The 14,879-nt window shown below is 35.2% G+C and overlaps 1 protein-coding gene across 6 annotated transcripts in view; it reads left to right on the forward strand.

Annotated features, from left to right (window-relative positions):
- The window catches only part of LOC121729126 (SH3 and multiple ankyrin repeat domains protein 3), a 212,994-nt gene that overhangs the window by 103,606 nt on the left and 94,509 nt on the right, over window positions 1-14,879 (forward strand). For 5 of the 6 annotated variants that reach the window (XM_042117520.1, XM_042117519.1, XM_042117522.1 and 2 more), the window contains one exon: window positions 9,454-9,471. The exons of the other annotated variant lie outside the window; for it this stretch is intronic. In XM_042117520.1, coding sequence (XP_041973454.1) covers window positions 9,454-9,471 — 18 coding nt within the window. The remainder of the gene's footprint in view (window positions 1-9,453; window positions 9,472-14,879) is intronic. 6 annotated transcript variants of the gene reach the window in all.

A 14,879-nucleotide genomic window follows, 5' to 3' on the forward strand; every position in this document is an offset into this window, starting at 1 on the left:
TCTAACTTCTAGGCCTCGCAGTGAGCACAGAGCATAAAGTTTCTATGAAAAAAAAGTGATAATGTATTCTAAATGAATTTTATATAAAATATAACGTTTTTTTAGGGTTCCGCACCCAAAAGGTAAAAACGGTACTCTATTACTGAGACTTCGGTGTCTGTCCGTCTGTTTCCAGGCTGTAACGCAAGAACGGTAATAGCTAGAGAGTTGGAATTTTCACAGATTATGTATTTCTGTTGCCCTATAACAACAAATACTAAAAACAACATAAAGTTAATATTTAAGGGGGATCTCATACAAGAAACGAGATTTTTGGCCTTTTTTGCTCGTAATCAATAATGACACTTGAAACTTTCACAATATGCTTAATATTTGTACTTTAATAATAAAATAAAATAAATATTTAAAGAGGAGCCCCCTTTAAATATTTTACAACCATACCAAAAACACATTTTTTTGCTTATTTTCGCTCTAGTATAACGGTACGGAACCCTTTGTGCGCAAGTTTCACTCGCGCATGGCCGATTTTATTTTTATTTCAATTTTCAAGAAACTGGTAACATCGTAAAAGACCTGGAAATATTACATCCATATTTCTAGTCCTGTTATTAATAGCCGTAAAACGAGTATTTCTATTATAAAATGATTTTATGTACCAACTACGACGAAGAGGTAGGTACCTAATCATTTTAATATTTAAGTAAATTGTGAAAAATAATATGTCATCAAGGTAAAAATAGCCATCTGTATTTAGTAGGGCACTGAAGCCGTACTTTATCACTAGGGCTTTTAAGAGGATACACCAGGGGCGAGAGAAATTGAAAATAGGTATTTGAAAATGTATTGCTGTCTCACCAATCTCAAGTCTCCCACCGCAGAGCGCGATAGAGACAACACGACAAAAGTTCTAATAAAAGAACAGAAAATCTTTGATTCGTTGTCCGCTGATTCCTTCTCCAAAACTTAACCGATTTAAATACTTTTTTCATTAAGAATTAAAGCAAGACTTGAACTGTGTTCCTATGTTTTATTTTTTGTGTATATTCTAGCTATTTTTTTTTCTGGGTGTTTGAAACCAGAGGAAAATCTGGCCATTTTTTTGGGTTTTTGGACGTTCTTATCTTTTTAATAATAAAATTATGAAAAAAAAGAAAACATAGGGACATGCTAATAATGGCCATAGATATTCAGGAAAAAAATTATAACTCTACCGGCATTATCCAGGGAGGAAACAGGGGACAGCGTTTGTATGGAAAAACGGCGGTGTGGACTCCTCTTAACTTTTTGCAATTAAGATTCAATAAAACGTAAGAATTTTGCTGCTGATTAACATCCTGAACGTAAGCATTACTACGGAGTACGGTCTGATAAATCCTATCCTATCCTTCCTACTTCCTACTAATATCCTACTAATATTATAAAGGCGAAAGTTTGTTTGGATGTATGGATGTGTGGATGTATGGATGTTTGTAACTCTTTCACGCAAAAACTACTGAACGGATTTTAATGAAACTGTACAATAATATAGCTTATACATCAGAATAACACATAGGCTACAATTTTAACCGATTTTCAAAATGGAGGAGGTGCTATGTTCGTTTTCTTATGTTCAACGATTACTCCGCCGTTTGTAAACCGATTTTCAAAATTTTTCTTTTGGTATATAGGGTATCATGTTCACAAATTTAGTATTATATTCACAAAAGTGGCGATCTGATGAAGGATCCATAAGTAATCGAGGGAACTCCTCAAATTTTATAGGGAAATGTGTGGTGACTTCGGTTTCGTGAGAAGTATTCTAAGCATATGCTACCAACAAGTAAGATTTTGCACCGAGGTATACCTGGTATACCGTGGTTCGGAAGGTGCTGAGAGAACTCCTGATTCTTTATAGATACAAGTTTGGGAGTTTCGGCGTTGTTTTAAGAACGGAAAGCATATTATGCTACTATGCAAATTACATTCATCGTCATCATCATCACTACCATATTACACTAGGCGTCGTCGACTATGAGCCTATTATGTGTTATTGGTACTTTTCATAGTCTTTTAGATCGAGACTCGAGTTTGTCAAGCGATAATTTAAATAAATCTAATTATAAACCTGAAGAGTATGTTTGCTTGAACGCGCTAACCTCAGGAACTAAAGGTCCGATTTAAAAACTTATTTCAGTGTTAGATAGCTTATTTATCGAGTAAGGCTATAGGCTATATTATATGTATCTTAGCGTGATAATTCACGCTAAGACTAATACGACCAAAGAAACTCAGGAAAATGTGGGGAAAACGGGGGAAATATTAGAAAGGGTTTATCTCACGAACTACTGGAGCAATTTTATGGCAATATTTGGCACAGATAAAGAGTAGACCACGTGAAGAGAGTAGGGACATAAGCTATTTTTAATGGGAAAATGTACGGTTTCCGTAAAATTGCTAATATACGCGGGCGAAGCCGCGCGGGACATCTAGTAAAACATATTCTGTAAACAGATGTTTATGCCTTGTCTTTGCCAAGCGACTTGTCGTATCGCACAAAGACAAAACATTGAAGTTGGTGTTGTGTATACCGATTTTATAGTCGTGCGATTTATTACAAGTTATGTAGACATCAAAATAAATACAGCATTACATTTCTTTACGTCTACGCTTATTGACCGCTTTAGCAATATATTACTGACTTAATCAATAGTTAAACAACGGTTAAGCCGTATCCCACGCTGCGTAGGCGACAAACCCGGTATGCTATCGCTCTTATAGTTATAAACATAAGGTTCAAGTTGAATTATACAAGTTCAAATACCTTGTACGCGTGTTATGATTTTTGTCTGGCAAATATTATGTTCACTTGAAGGCGAATAAGATTATGGTTGTCACTGCGTATTTTTTTTAAAGTTGAGTTTTAAAAGAAAGATCTATACACACCAAAATCTTCATTATTATTAAATACATAGCGATTAACTATATACACAAACTTGTATTTATTATATCATATATGTATTATAATACATATATGATATAATAAATACAAGTTTTAACTTTGTTAAATAAGGTTTTTTTTGTAAAAATTTTAATATTGCTTGGGCGCCCATTATAGTTAACCCTATTAACAGCAGGCATAAAAACAAGGATGCAAGCTTATTGTCAATCTTGAATCAATAGTTTTACCTTTTTTGTAGAGTACGATTATAAACAGTGCCGATATAGTAATAGTATTACTTCTCGAGATATCTCACTCTAAATGTTTTCTCGATGTTTGATAGTTTGTCTCTTCATCTCTATTGACCCTAGCATGACAAACATTTTTTCTCGCATAGATCGATCATCGAAATAACACATTTTTATTGAGTTTGGTCGAGATAATGTCGAGATTTTGACATTATGAGACGAGTAACTACTAGTCTCTGACAAAATTTAATTATCTCGAGAGTGAGATATCTCGTTGGCGTATGCTAGGTAGGCTGGTAACAGACAGACATACTGACAGATACTTCGCATTTATAATATTAGTATGGATGTCCGCGAAATCTTGGTCAGTATTGCCATTAGCCATGATACACAATATCAGTGGCGAAACTAAAAAAATAAAAGTAATATGATTAGTCACAGCTTGACCTTGTAACCGGGGCGCGACCAATCGATGCTCACGATACTAATATTATATCAGTCGGTTTTAGAAAGCATTTCTTTGTTAGCAATTAAAATAATACTAAGCAATACGTACTTTTTTCTTATATGAAATGGGGAAATGCATCGGAGACATCAGCGGGATACATGGGACTCCCCAGATGTGGGTCTACCCACTGAAACCCCATGGTGTTCCCCACCTACGGCAAAGTTGCGGGTACGATTAAACCCGCCGCAACTCTGCTAGCTGTCGTCTACAGCGAGCGCGCAAAGCAATACACACATTTTTTTTGTGTGGGATAACGCTTTCCGCATCCCCGGCGGATTGGGGACATCGGTACTTGTACTATTATCGGCCGAGGTATGAGGGGCTCCCTGGATGGTTTCTTCCCTCTAAACCCCCATGTTGCCCCAGTCCCTGCTTAGGGATCTGGGCAGAGCGTTACGTACGTAGACAACTTGCATTAATTGCGATAATTTCATTTGCGAAGTCGGAAAACAAAATATGTATATTCCTTAATGCGTCTACTGGGTTGACCGATTTTTTTTAACCCCCGATAAAAAGAGGGGTGTTTTGTAAGAGGAAAATAGACACAACGCAATACCAATTATTAAATTTTGTATAAGCTATTGTGTAAAAATCATTTTAAGTTAAATAAGTCGTACATTTTGAATTATTTTACTTTACTTTACTTACTTCTTAATATTTTTTAGATCTCTGATGTTAAACATGTTTATCACAAAGAATGTAGAAACATTTTAGTGTACACAATAATTTTAAACATGCATAATATAATATCAGTGCTGTAGAAATAATTATGTTGAATTTCCAAAAAAGGTTGTAAGAAAAGGTCAAAAAACGTTTTAAGATAATCGGAATGGCTTTAAAACTTTAAATATGGTTAAACAACATGCCAGATTGAGAATCGACGGTCGAGAAATATACCATTAATTGGTAATTATTCACAACTTAAATGGTTTATTACTTTAAAGTTTAAGATCTCATGTTTACTGTAAAGATTATACATACGGGAAGGCAGATCGTTCCATTCGGACTGATCCGACGGCCGACCTGACCGGACTCGTTTTGTGTGAATGTCCCCGTATACTATAAGGGCCTTAAATCAGGGCTTACGTCTTATAATTATTTTTCTTATACATATGTATAAAATTATGATAAATATGTGTAAGTGAAACCAAAAAGTCTTTAAAAATAAAAAGTGTTTTAAAAGTAAAAATAGTGAAAAATACCGTCAGCAAAATCCCTACTAACATTATAATATTATAGCAATGCCGAGCAGTAAGAAATAAAAGCTATAAAAACTTACGTACACCACATTGATTTTACGCCTTATTGTAAAGTTATTAGATTAGAAAAAATAATAAAATTTAAATGATAAACAATATTAATATCTAAGGCTACTATTTGTCCCCACTGCAGCTATTTCCTTTAATTTTTAAATACATAATATCAAAATGTCCGAAATGCACGTCGATCCGTATGCTCTTCCAATAATCATGCTGTTTTTCCGACTCTACCGATAAAGTAGATTATTCACTGACCGGAATGATTAAGTTATTAATATTAAAATGTTCGCGCTATTTGTTATGTAGTTCACCCGATCTCAGCGAGATCCGGATCTTGAGTGCACTTCAGTTCATTCAGCGTATATATATTGAGTGAACTAGATCGAATTAAGAGTCCACGCTATTATGAGGCTTATCAGGGTAAATGCAGATATAGGGTAAGTCCAAGTAAATATAAGCAGTCTCACAAAATTCTGTGTTATATGATATTGAATGTACTGTCACTTCTTGGTGGAAATTCGTCTTCAATTAAATAATTATACTTTTCCTGCACTTATTCCACTTTATTTTAATATATTTATTACAAAATTGTTAAATACACGACCGGTTTCTTAGACTTATTTTTTTATGACAGACTTAGAGTCTTCTATAATATAACATTATTTTCATCAACGGGGTTCGATTGCGTGTCAGATACAATCTTATTATCCAGTATCCTCCTTGTTCTCACGTCATCTTATTTTAACAGGAAATCTAAAATTACCTACCTAGGCAAAAAGTGGTCGCTATTTTCTGAGATTTAACACAGCTAAAACGTTAGTTGTTGGAAATTATCGTGAATTCTAAGGCTCACTTGCACAGAATTAGTTAAAGTTAACTCCAGGAATAACATCGTTTTACTGTCACCTTCTTGGTGTGTATGAAAGAGACAACACGATGTTTAACCCAGGGTTAAGCTTAACCTAGATCCGCGCGAGTGGGTCTAAGTATCGTGCTGTGTACACTTCTGCGACAGAAAAATTACTAAACCAGTTTCTTGACACCGTTAGCAGATACGACAGTTTACACAAACACCGTCGTATGTGTTGCTTAATTACAATTAGTCGGATTTGAAGTTAGGATTTATACACTAGAATCTAGATGTTGTCCGCGTCCTTCGAAAGTTGATTATCTGTGAGTTGTGACCAGCGTTGCCAGATTTTTTTTTGTGCCAAGTCGGGACTTTGGAACTTTTTGAGTGAAAAAGCGGGATTCTTCAGTCAAAAGCGGGACAAAGTAAAAAAGGTATAAAATCAAAAGTTTTTTGAATCTTTATCTTTTTGTTTGTGTTACAATAGACACGTGTTTGTGTTACGTAGATGTTTACGTGACAATAGATAGCTAAAGTAGTCAGTACGCACCTTTCTTTCTCAGCACGCTGCACGTACGTTCGGGTTTTTCCCGAAAAGCGGGACTGAGCCTATCCCGCGCGGGACATTTAAGAGGATACACCAGGGGCAAGAGAAATTGAAAATAGGTATTTGAAAATGTATTGCTGTCTCACCAATCTCAAGTCTCCCACCGCAGAGCGCGATAGAGACAATACGACAAAAGTTCTAATAAAAGAACAGAAAATCTTTGATTCGTTGTCCGCTGATTCCTTTTCCAAAACTTAACCGATTTAAATACTTTTTTCATTAAGAATTAAAGCAAGACTTGAACTGTGTTCCTATGTTTTATTTTTTGTGTATATTCTAGCCAATTTTCTTTTCTGGGTGTTTGAAACCAGAGGAAAATCTGGCCATTTTTTTTGGGTTTTTGGACGTTCTTATCTTTTTTAATAATAAAATTATGAAAAAAAAGAAAACATAGGGACATGCTAATAGTGGCCATAGATATTCAGGAAAAAAATCATAACTCTACCGGCATTATCCAGGGAGGAAACAGGGGACAACGTTAGTATGGAAAAACGGCGGTGTGGACTCCTCTTAATTTTGATGAAAAAATCGGGACGTCCGGCCAAAATCAGGACGTCTGGCAACGCTGGTTGTGACTCTGTGTGTTTTTCCGTGGCATCGTTGGTAGCACCGGTATTTAGCAACTTATAACCTTTTTTGTTTGAAATCTGACATGCTCGAGAGTGTTAACTCATTGGTTAATAATATATAAATGCATGTTTTTTTTTTTAATTTCTCTATTTATTATTAAGCTATTGTAAGTTTTCTGAAATCACGCAAATGTGCGGTGTATTAAGAAGATACTACTGTATTATTTATATCGTGGTACAAGACCACGGACCACAAATTGGCCCAGATATGGAGTTATGGTCACGGCCCATGCTTTTTATTCCAGGGTGGCCATATCTACTTTCCTTTCTCTTGACCATTCTCGAAGATTCGAGTAACAATCGAATAATTGCCTTTATGTTGGAGAGCTCGTAATTACGATCGTTTTGTAGGTCGGTAGTCGGTACCTAGTCGGAAGTTTCTTACGGAACATAGTACATATTATTTGAAAAATGATATTAAATAATTTACCGTAGAAAACTGTTTCTACGTAATAGGCGATACGTGATCTACGATTCTTTATTTTTTTTATGGCATGTATTAACCTCAATTCATATAATTTAATATTCATGCTTATAAATTATACTATGTATAATATTATAAATGCGTAATTGTGTTTGTTATCTCTGCACGCTTTGACCGATTTTGATGTGACTGTGAGCGGAGAATCTTTTGAGTCCGGAGATAGAAGTTGGGGCACAGGATCGCAGAAGACCGCTATGGTTTTCGGCAATAAGCTATGTTTCGTCTTCTTTCAACTTTGTTATACCTCATACCTTTTGTGGTACTTAAAATGCCATTATTATTGGAATATTATTATTATTATTTACTGAATTTTTATAGACATATGCGTTGCAGTATTGCAATAAGTGTGTTCTATTTTTCTCCTACCGATTATTATCGTGGATGGGAATCGTAAATGAGACATTGTAGCCTTACATTCTGCAGTTACTATGTTGTAGTTACAACACTTCCGTCAGGGCTCTGTTGTGGTCGCCCTAACCGCAGAGCCCTTGACAGTACACGCCTGGGTGGTTATACTAAGTAGGTTGATATCTTCAATCATTTCAGCCCGGAGTGAGAAGGGCAAATCGCTCATTTTCCAATAATGCCCGAAAAAACTCGGGCTTTTTACCATCAGTATAGCTGCCACAAACGCTTACGTCTGGGTTGTTATACCAATTAGTTTGATAGCTTTAATGTAACTGTCAATAATTTCAACTTGGAGTGAGAAGAGCAAAATGCATAAGTACCGTTAATGAGCTCCAGGATTTTTTGAAAATTTCAAGTGCAAAAAGGCCAAAAAAGGCAAAAAAAACACGTTTCTTAATATCGGAGCCCCCCTTAAATATTAATTTTATTTTGTTTTAGCATTTGTTGTTATAGCGGCAATAGACACACAATCTGTGAAAATTTCAGAAGTCTAGCTATAGCGGTTCTTGAGATACAGCCTGGGGACAGACAGACGGACAGACGTCTTAGTACCTAATATTTACCATTTTTACGCGTTGGGCACGGAACCTTAAAAAGAACTCCTCCATTAAAAATCCAATACTATCTTAATAGCATATTGTTCTTGGCAATTCCTCTTGCGTTGAAGATAAGCTTGTGATTAACGATTAAAACTGCCAGTGCCCATTAAAGCCTAGCTACTAAGAGGAGCCCTTAAACATGTAGGGTGCTGGGTGTTACTACTTTAACGTTGTTAGTGGCGGCCGAAAAGGAAGATCTTCCGACCGAGAGAGATAGCATGCTCGGTCAGGCCGAAGCCCACTGACGTCATTTCAGACGTTGTATATATCTTGCCGTTCTCCGAAACTTCGATAGCGCGATGCAGGAATGTTAGGCGAATTGTGGGTACCGCCACACTACAAAAGATTTAAACACCTGTTGAACGATTGATTACAGAAAAATTCAGTACAAAATGGTCTCAAAACAACTAGATGTTTAGTTTTTTGTGGTAAGACCGCTAGATTTTGGTTAAATAAAAATATTTCAAATAGAAAATAAAGGTTCAAACCTTTTAAGCTAATAAATGTGCAGGTCTTAAGAGCAGGAAACTTGAACTTTGTCATACTCCTCTTGTTATAATATGTAGTTTGCTAAGACGTACCTATTTTGCAAAATTCCATCAAAGGATCAAAGTGTGTATCATACCCGCAGGCGAACCGCCGAAAAAAATTATATGTAAAAAATTTGCATTATAATAAATAATAATATTACTTATATTAAACTATATATTTTGTACTATGTATATTTTATGATGAGTATGTAAGTGTATTAATGTATTGTTTATTTCTTGAAGCTTGAGGCTTCATAACATTAGTGTTATAACGATCACATCCGCCCATAAATATAAATGCTAACAAAATAATTAACTACTATATAATTATAAGTAATCATATTATATGTAAGTGTGTGTTAATATATTAATATATGTATGTATATTGTTTTCGGTGGCGTCATCGGACTACAGGTGGCCACTTGGTACCGGGTATGTGATATCTTAGATACGCCCCTGCATGCCTTAAATATATTATGCCTCTTATATGTATCCCCTGCATGTTATATTAAAACTTATTTATTTATGTAAAGAGCAGTCTCATTAATCACGTGATCTTTCAATTTTAGTTTTTTTTAAATACCCTACCCCCTTTTAAAGCCTCACGTGATTAATAGACTATCCCTTAGGTGATGGAATATGCATGTAGTACAAAAAAAAAGGTAGCGACGCCAATAAACGACAAAAATAATAACAAGACACTAAGTATATTTTTAACCGACTTCAAAAAAAGGAGTTTCTAAGTTCGCCTGTTATTTTTAAAATGATTCCTGCATATTACTTGTAGTTTAAAATGATTTGAATTCTATAGCTCATAGCTACCTACTATATGTTGCATGTTTAATAAAGTAAATTAATTATTATTCTTTTTATTACCTCTATTTTAATTGTAATCTATAAATTCGTATTGAATCTAGCTCTATCTGCAAATTTAAATACTTATAGGTCAAAACTCAAAACATGCCGGAAAATGGTAACTTGTAAATGTCATTCGCATTATGTCCGGTTTCTAACTAATTTGTGTGTACTGTGTAGGTATGTTCCAAAATTTAACCCAGTGTGATATTATATCATACTGTATGTCAAATTTTAATCTGATTGGTCATTGGACGTTATCCGCATATTAGACCTTTACTAGATATTTCTTCCTATTCTACATTGTATACATTTTAGTTCTTACTATCTTTTCCTTATATTACTTGTATAGTACAACTTTAAGGTCTTTGAATATTTTACGAGAAGAAAACAGCCTGCTACATGAGGTAAGTGCTAAAATTAAATATTGTATTTACATGAGAAAATCTTTATTTGCGTTAATTACATTATTCTTACTGCCGCACTCAGAGACGAACATTAATTATTACTTAAATCATAAATGTAATTATTTTAAAATGTTGACATTTAAAGTCTCATACATTATCTGTCAAACTCTTCATTAAATTGAAGTTTAATCATGATTATATTATGTCTCTAACTACCGCACTCAGATTGGAATATTACTTAAATGTAATTCAAAATTTTGACATAAGCACCATACATTACCTGTCAAACTCTTCATTAAATTGAAGGTTAATCATAATTAAATGTCTCTGAGTACGGTGGCAAGTGCGGTAGGTAGTTCTTAGTTGTCTAGCACAGACATAGATCAAGATATCTATCTTGACCGCATGTGTATATATTTCGCGTGCCATTTCGCGTTCCCAAACGACGAGCAATGCTCGTCTTTCGAAAGTCTGTTCTTTAGTCTGCTATCGGAATCGGACGTCAATCGTAATTTTAAAAATGCCTAAATGCCTAAAAGTGCCGTATTGAGCTGTAGAAATTTACCGTACATTTTTCCGGGATAAAAACTATGTCCTTTCTCGAGACTTATTACATAACATATCTAGAGTTCCAGAAATATTTAGAGCTCTAGAACTCAAGAACTAGATCTCCACATATCCTAGGTTGCATCAGCCTGACCGGTCTTTAATGATACATAATTGTGATACACCCATTACTAAATATCTACTACTGCGGTAGAAACATGTTATGTCGTTACTTGGAAACCGCTAACTGCGTATGGGGTTAATATTCTATAAAGTATAGTACGTTAAGGAATATAGCGATTTTTATAGCTGGGTACCGTTAATCAAATAATTAACTTCGTTAATTGTTAATCCGTTAAAAAAAATGTTAGCTTCGTTAAACGTTAAAGCGTTACATTTCGGACGAATTAACGCTAGTTAACGTTAATCCGTTAATATGTGTAATATGGCCTTGTTGTAACTTATATCATTGCGTTAGTGTACATACAAAACCTGTTGGTTTAAGGTTTTGGAAGTTAACCGGTTAGGGACAAAACAAAATACTTCTATAATTATTGTATTCTAGGTAGAATACAATAATTACAGAAGTATTTTGTTATTAAAAATCATTTGCATGTTGATAAAGAAGAGTGCAGTATAATTTAGTTAGGTAACTAAATTATACTGTACTCTTATTTATCAATATGCAAATGATTTATAATAACAATAAACAAATCACTCTTTCTATAAGCACCGGCGTAATGAAATGATGAAACGAAACAAATCTCTTCTCACTCGCATGCGCCTGAAAATGTATATCTAGTATTGTTTTTATTTCGTCTGAACCTGTATTCGCGCCGCGCCGCGGTGCCGTGCGGTAAATAGTAGGCATTGGATTAACGATTAACGGACTTCTGCATATTAACGGAAGTTAACCAGTCCGTTAATATTTATAAACGTTAACTTAAAAGTTAATCCGTTAATCAAAATGTTAACTTCGTTAATTAACGATTAACGGATTAACGAGCTAATGCCCAGCTATGGCGATTTTATAATCTAAATCGCAAGAAATGCACATTATTGCGCTACATACTTCTACCCAATATCATTAATTTCTCTCAACATTTTTGTCAAATAAATTGCATCTTTCATATAGGAGACCAAGTGACAAAAAATATTTGTTAAATTGTCTCAAAATCTACTTACATTCCGTATGTGGGCTAATCCCCACTCCAAATTACACCTTCAAGGAATAGGCAAAGTGACAATTTGTATTATTAGATATAGGTATAGGTATTCCTCCCTCCCATTAATACTTTTCCAAGAATAGACAGTAATGACATTTTCAGTACATCCCCCCCCCCCCCCCCCTTATTTCTACTGCATGTGCATGGTAGGCCAACAAAATGTATTTCCGCGGATGTACCGCGGCAGTTCCACCTGACTGGTGTTACGGTAACCAATACGTATCGGTCACTGTAGTGTTACCGGACCCGCCCGCGTTCCCATCGTGTTACCTGACCTTTCATATCTCTACTAATAAATGCGAAAGCGTATCTGTTTGTTATCTCTTACTCAGTCCAGGGGACATAGGATACTTTCAATCCCAAAAGTCGCATATACCTCAAATAAAAGTAAATTATAGACTAAAGCCCGTATCATTAGTCGTTTCCTCGAGATTTCTTTCATTCCACTCCACTCAATAAAAATCTCCATTCGTTCAACAAAACGTTGTAATTTTTTAGAGTACGGTTACACGTTTAGTCTGGCATCAGCTCAGTCCATCAGTCTGAGACTGGCGCTAGACATACTAAAAAAAATATCCACAGCCGAATACGTAACCTCCTCCTTTATGGAAGTCGGTTAAAAATGATCAGTGCTTCAATCAAACGGTTACACGATCATTCTCCCGTCAGTCTGGATCAGACTGATGCGTGTAACCTATGTCTTAGTTGCAGTTGAGTCGAGTGGAAGATATCTCGAGGAAACGACCAATGATACGGCTTACAAAAGCCCTTCACAATAATTTTCACTTTTTAACCGAACGTTACGGTACTATGTGAACGGTTAGATATAATTTCGATCGATTGCGTAATCGCCGGTTCTCACATTCTCGTTACGAACCAGAAATACCTGACGATGGTTGACGTCCGCCGAATTGGCCCACAATCACTACCTGACCCGGCCAACTTGTTTTGTCATGTTAGATTGTAGTTTGTATCTTTTTTCTTTAATATATAAAATTCTCGTGTCACAGTGTTTGTGCACGAACTCCTCCAAAACTCAAATCCGGAAGTCGGAGTAGGGGGTGTTTGGTTTATTTTCGTTACGGGATTTCTTGATTCGGTCGCCACGCTCATAAGTCATAGCCCGCGATGAAAGCTATGCAATAGCTTAATAATTTTGAACGCCAATTTCCCCTTCAGGTAATTGACGCCTCCATAAAGGAACATAACTACCAAGTCACTAGTTCGTGAAAACGCCAGATTTTAATAAAGTTCTTTGCGGATTAAAATCCGCCGTCGAGCATTGAGAAGCAGCGCTATTATAATCTCTCGTTTACCTCCTGAGCCTCTACTGCGGTTTAACCTACTTACCAGCTCAAATTATTTTGATTGCTTTTATTTTGTGACAGACGACAGTGGAACTGGGTTGTGATGAGTAGGTGATGGAGGGCACGGCAGTGGTTTGGCCAAGTTCTGATTTTATTGTTAGATATACAAAAACTAAGACATGTTGCACACGCGTTAAATGACATCATTTCAGGACCAATTGAATTTCATTTGCATACAAAAGTAAAATTTCTCAGAAATCGATCAATAATAATGATCAAATAGGCTTGCCGGTATGTTATTTAAATCTTTCCTACTTCAGATGCTCCCATTTTCCCCACTAACATATAAAATACAATAATAAAAAACATTTTTGAGCTTCTCCCACCTGAATTAGTATAAAATATAATCCGTAGAAACGTTAAGGGAATAATATAAGTCGTGTAGCAATTAAAATTTCCCATTAGGCTATGAAAGGATTACATCATAAGCTGCTTGGCAGAATTTATTCGGTCCATTATTGAAATTACATTTAAAATACGTACGAATAATAACAACAGCCACCGGGCCAAATTTTTGGACTGAAAGCTGTATAGTGACTAGTTATGTAAAGTTTTTTTGGGATGGATAACTTTTTTAAACCTGTGTCAGAGTTACCTAATCGAAAATTCGTAAGACTGAAGGAGAGTAGATCGCTTGTAAGTTGTGAGTTATAACACTATCCGTAACCGTAAGCATCCAGATTTAATAATTACTTAACTTTAACAAACTGGCTATCCAATAGGGTAGCTTGTCTAAGGCTAGATTTTAAATCTGATTTTTTTGATTTTAAATATTTTTAGTTATATTTTATGGTTGCCTGGATGAGACTGCTTCCAGCATTTTCTGGTTTTGTAACTTGTGTAAATTGATTTTTTTTGTTTGTTTGAATAAAGGGTTTTTTAATTTATTTATTTACGTAAGCCAAGCCTTCTCTCTCTCCTCTCTCTTATACCTTGATAAATAAATCTCAAAAGTATTCCCATAACAACGTTTCTCGGTAAATTAAAACTACTGAATAAATTAGCGCGAAGGATATTGCATCACGTCATAAAGGTCAAAGTCGACAATCCAGTTTTAGTGTTACTGTTGTTATGTATTTAAATTGCATATTTTATAGCTGCTATATAATAAAAGCCAAGACTCGTGAATCCTAGTCTATACTCTATACTAATTAGTCAATATAAAGAGGAAAGTTTGTTTTCAGTACCTACTGAGTTGATTTTGATGATAATTGGCATTTTAACGTAGATTATTAAGTATACTATGGATTAGGTGACGGGTCCTTCTCCATATATCCTTATTTAGTTTGGTCGCGGGAAAATTCCAAACAAACAAAGTATTATTTCGCTCAGTGTTTTTCAGCCTGTGGTTCGCGACCCCCTGGGGGGTCGAGAGCACTATTTCAGTAAAACAAACTACAAAGATTCAAAATATTATAATATTAAGTGGAATAATTTTA

This window comes from Aricia agestis, chromosome 7 (assembly GCF_905147365.1).
Source record: "Aricia agestis chromosome 7, ilAriAges1.1, whole genome shotgun sequence".
Taxonomy (NCBI): Eukaryota; Metazoa; Arthropoda; class Insecta; order Lepidoptera; family Lycaenidae; genus Aricia; species Aricia agestis.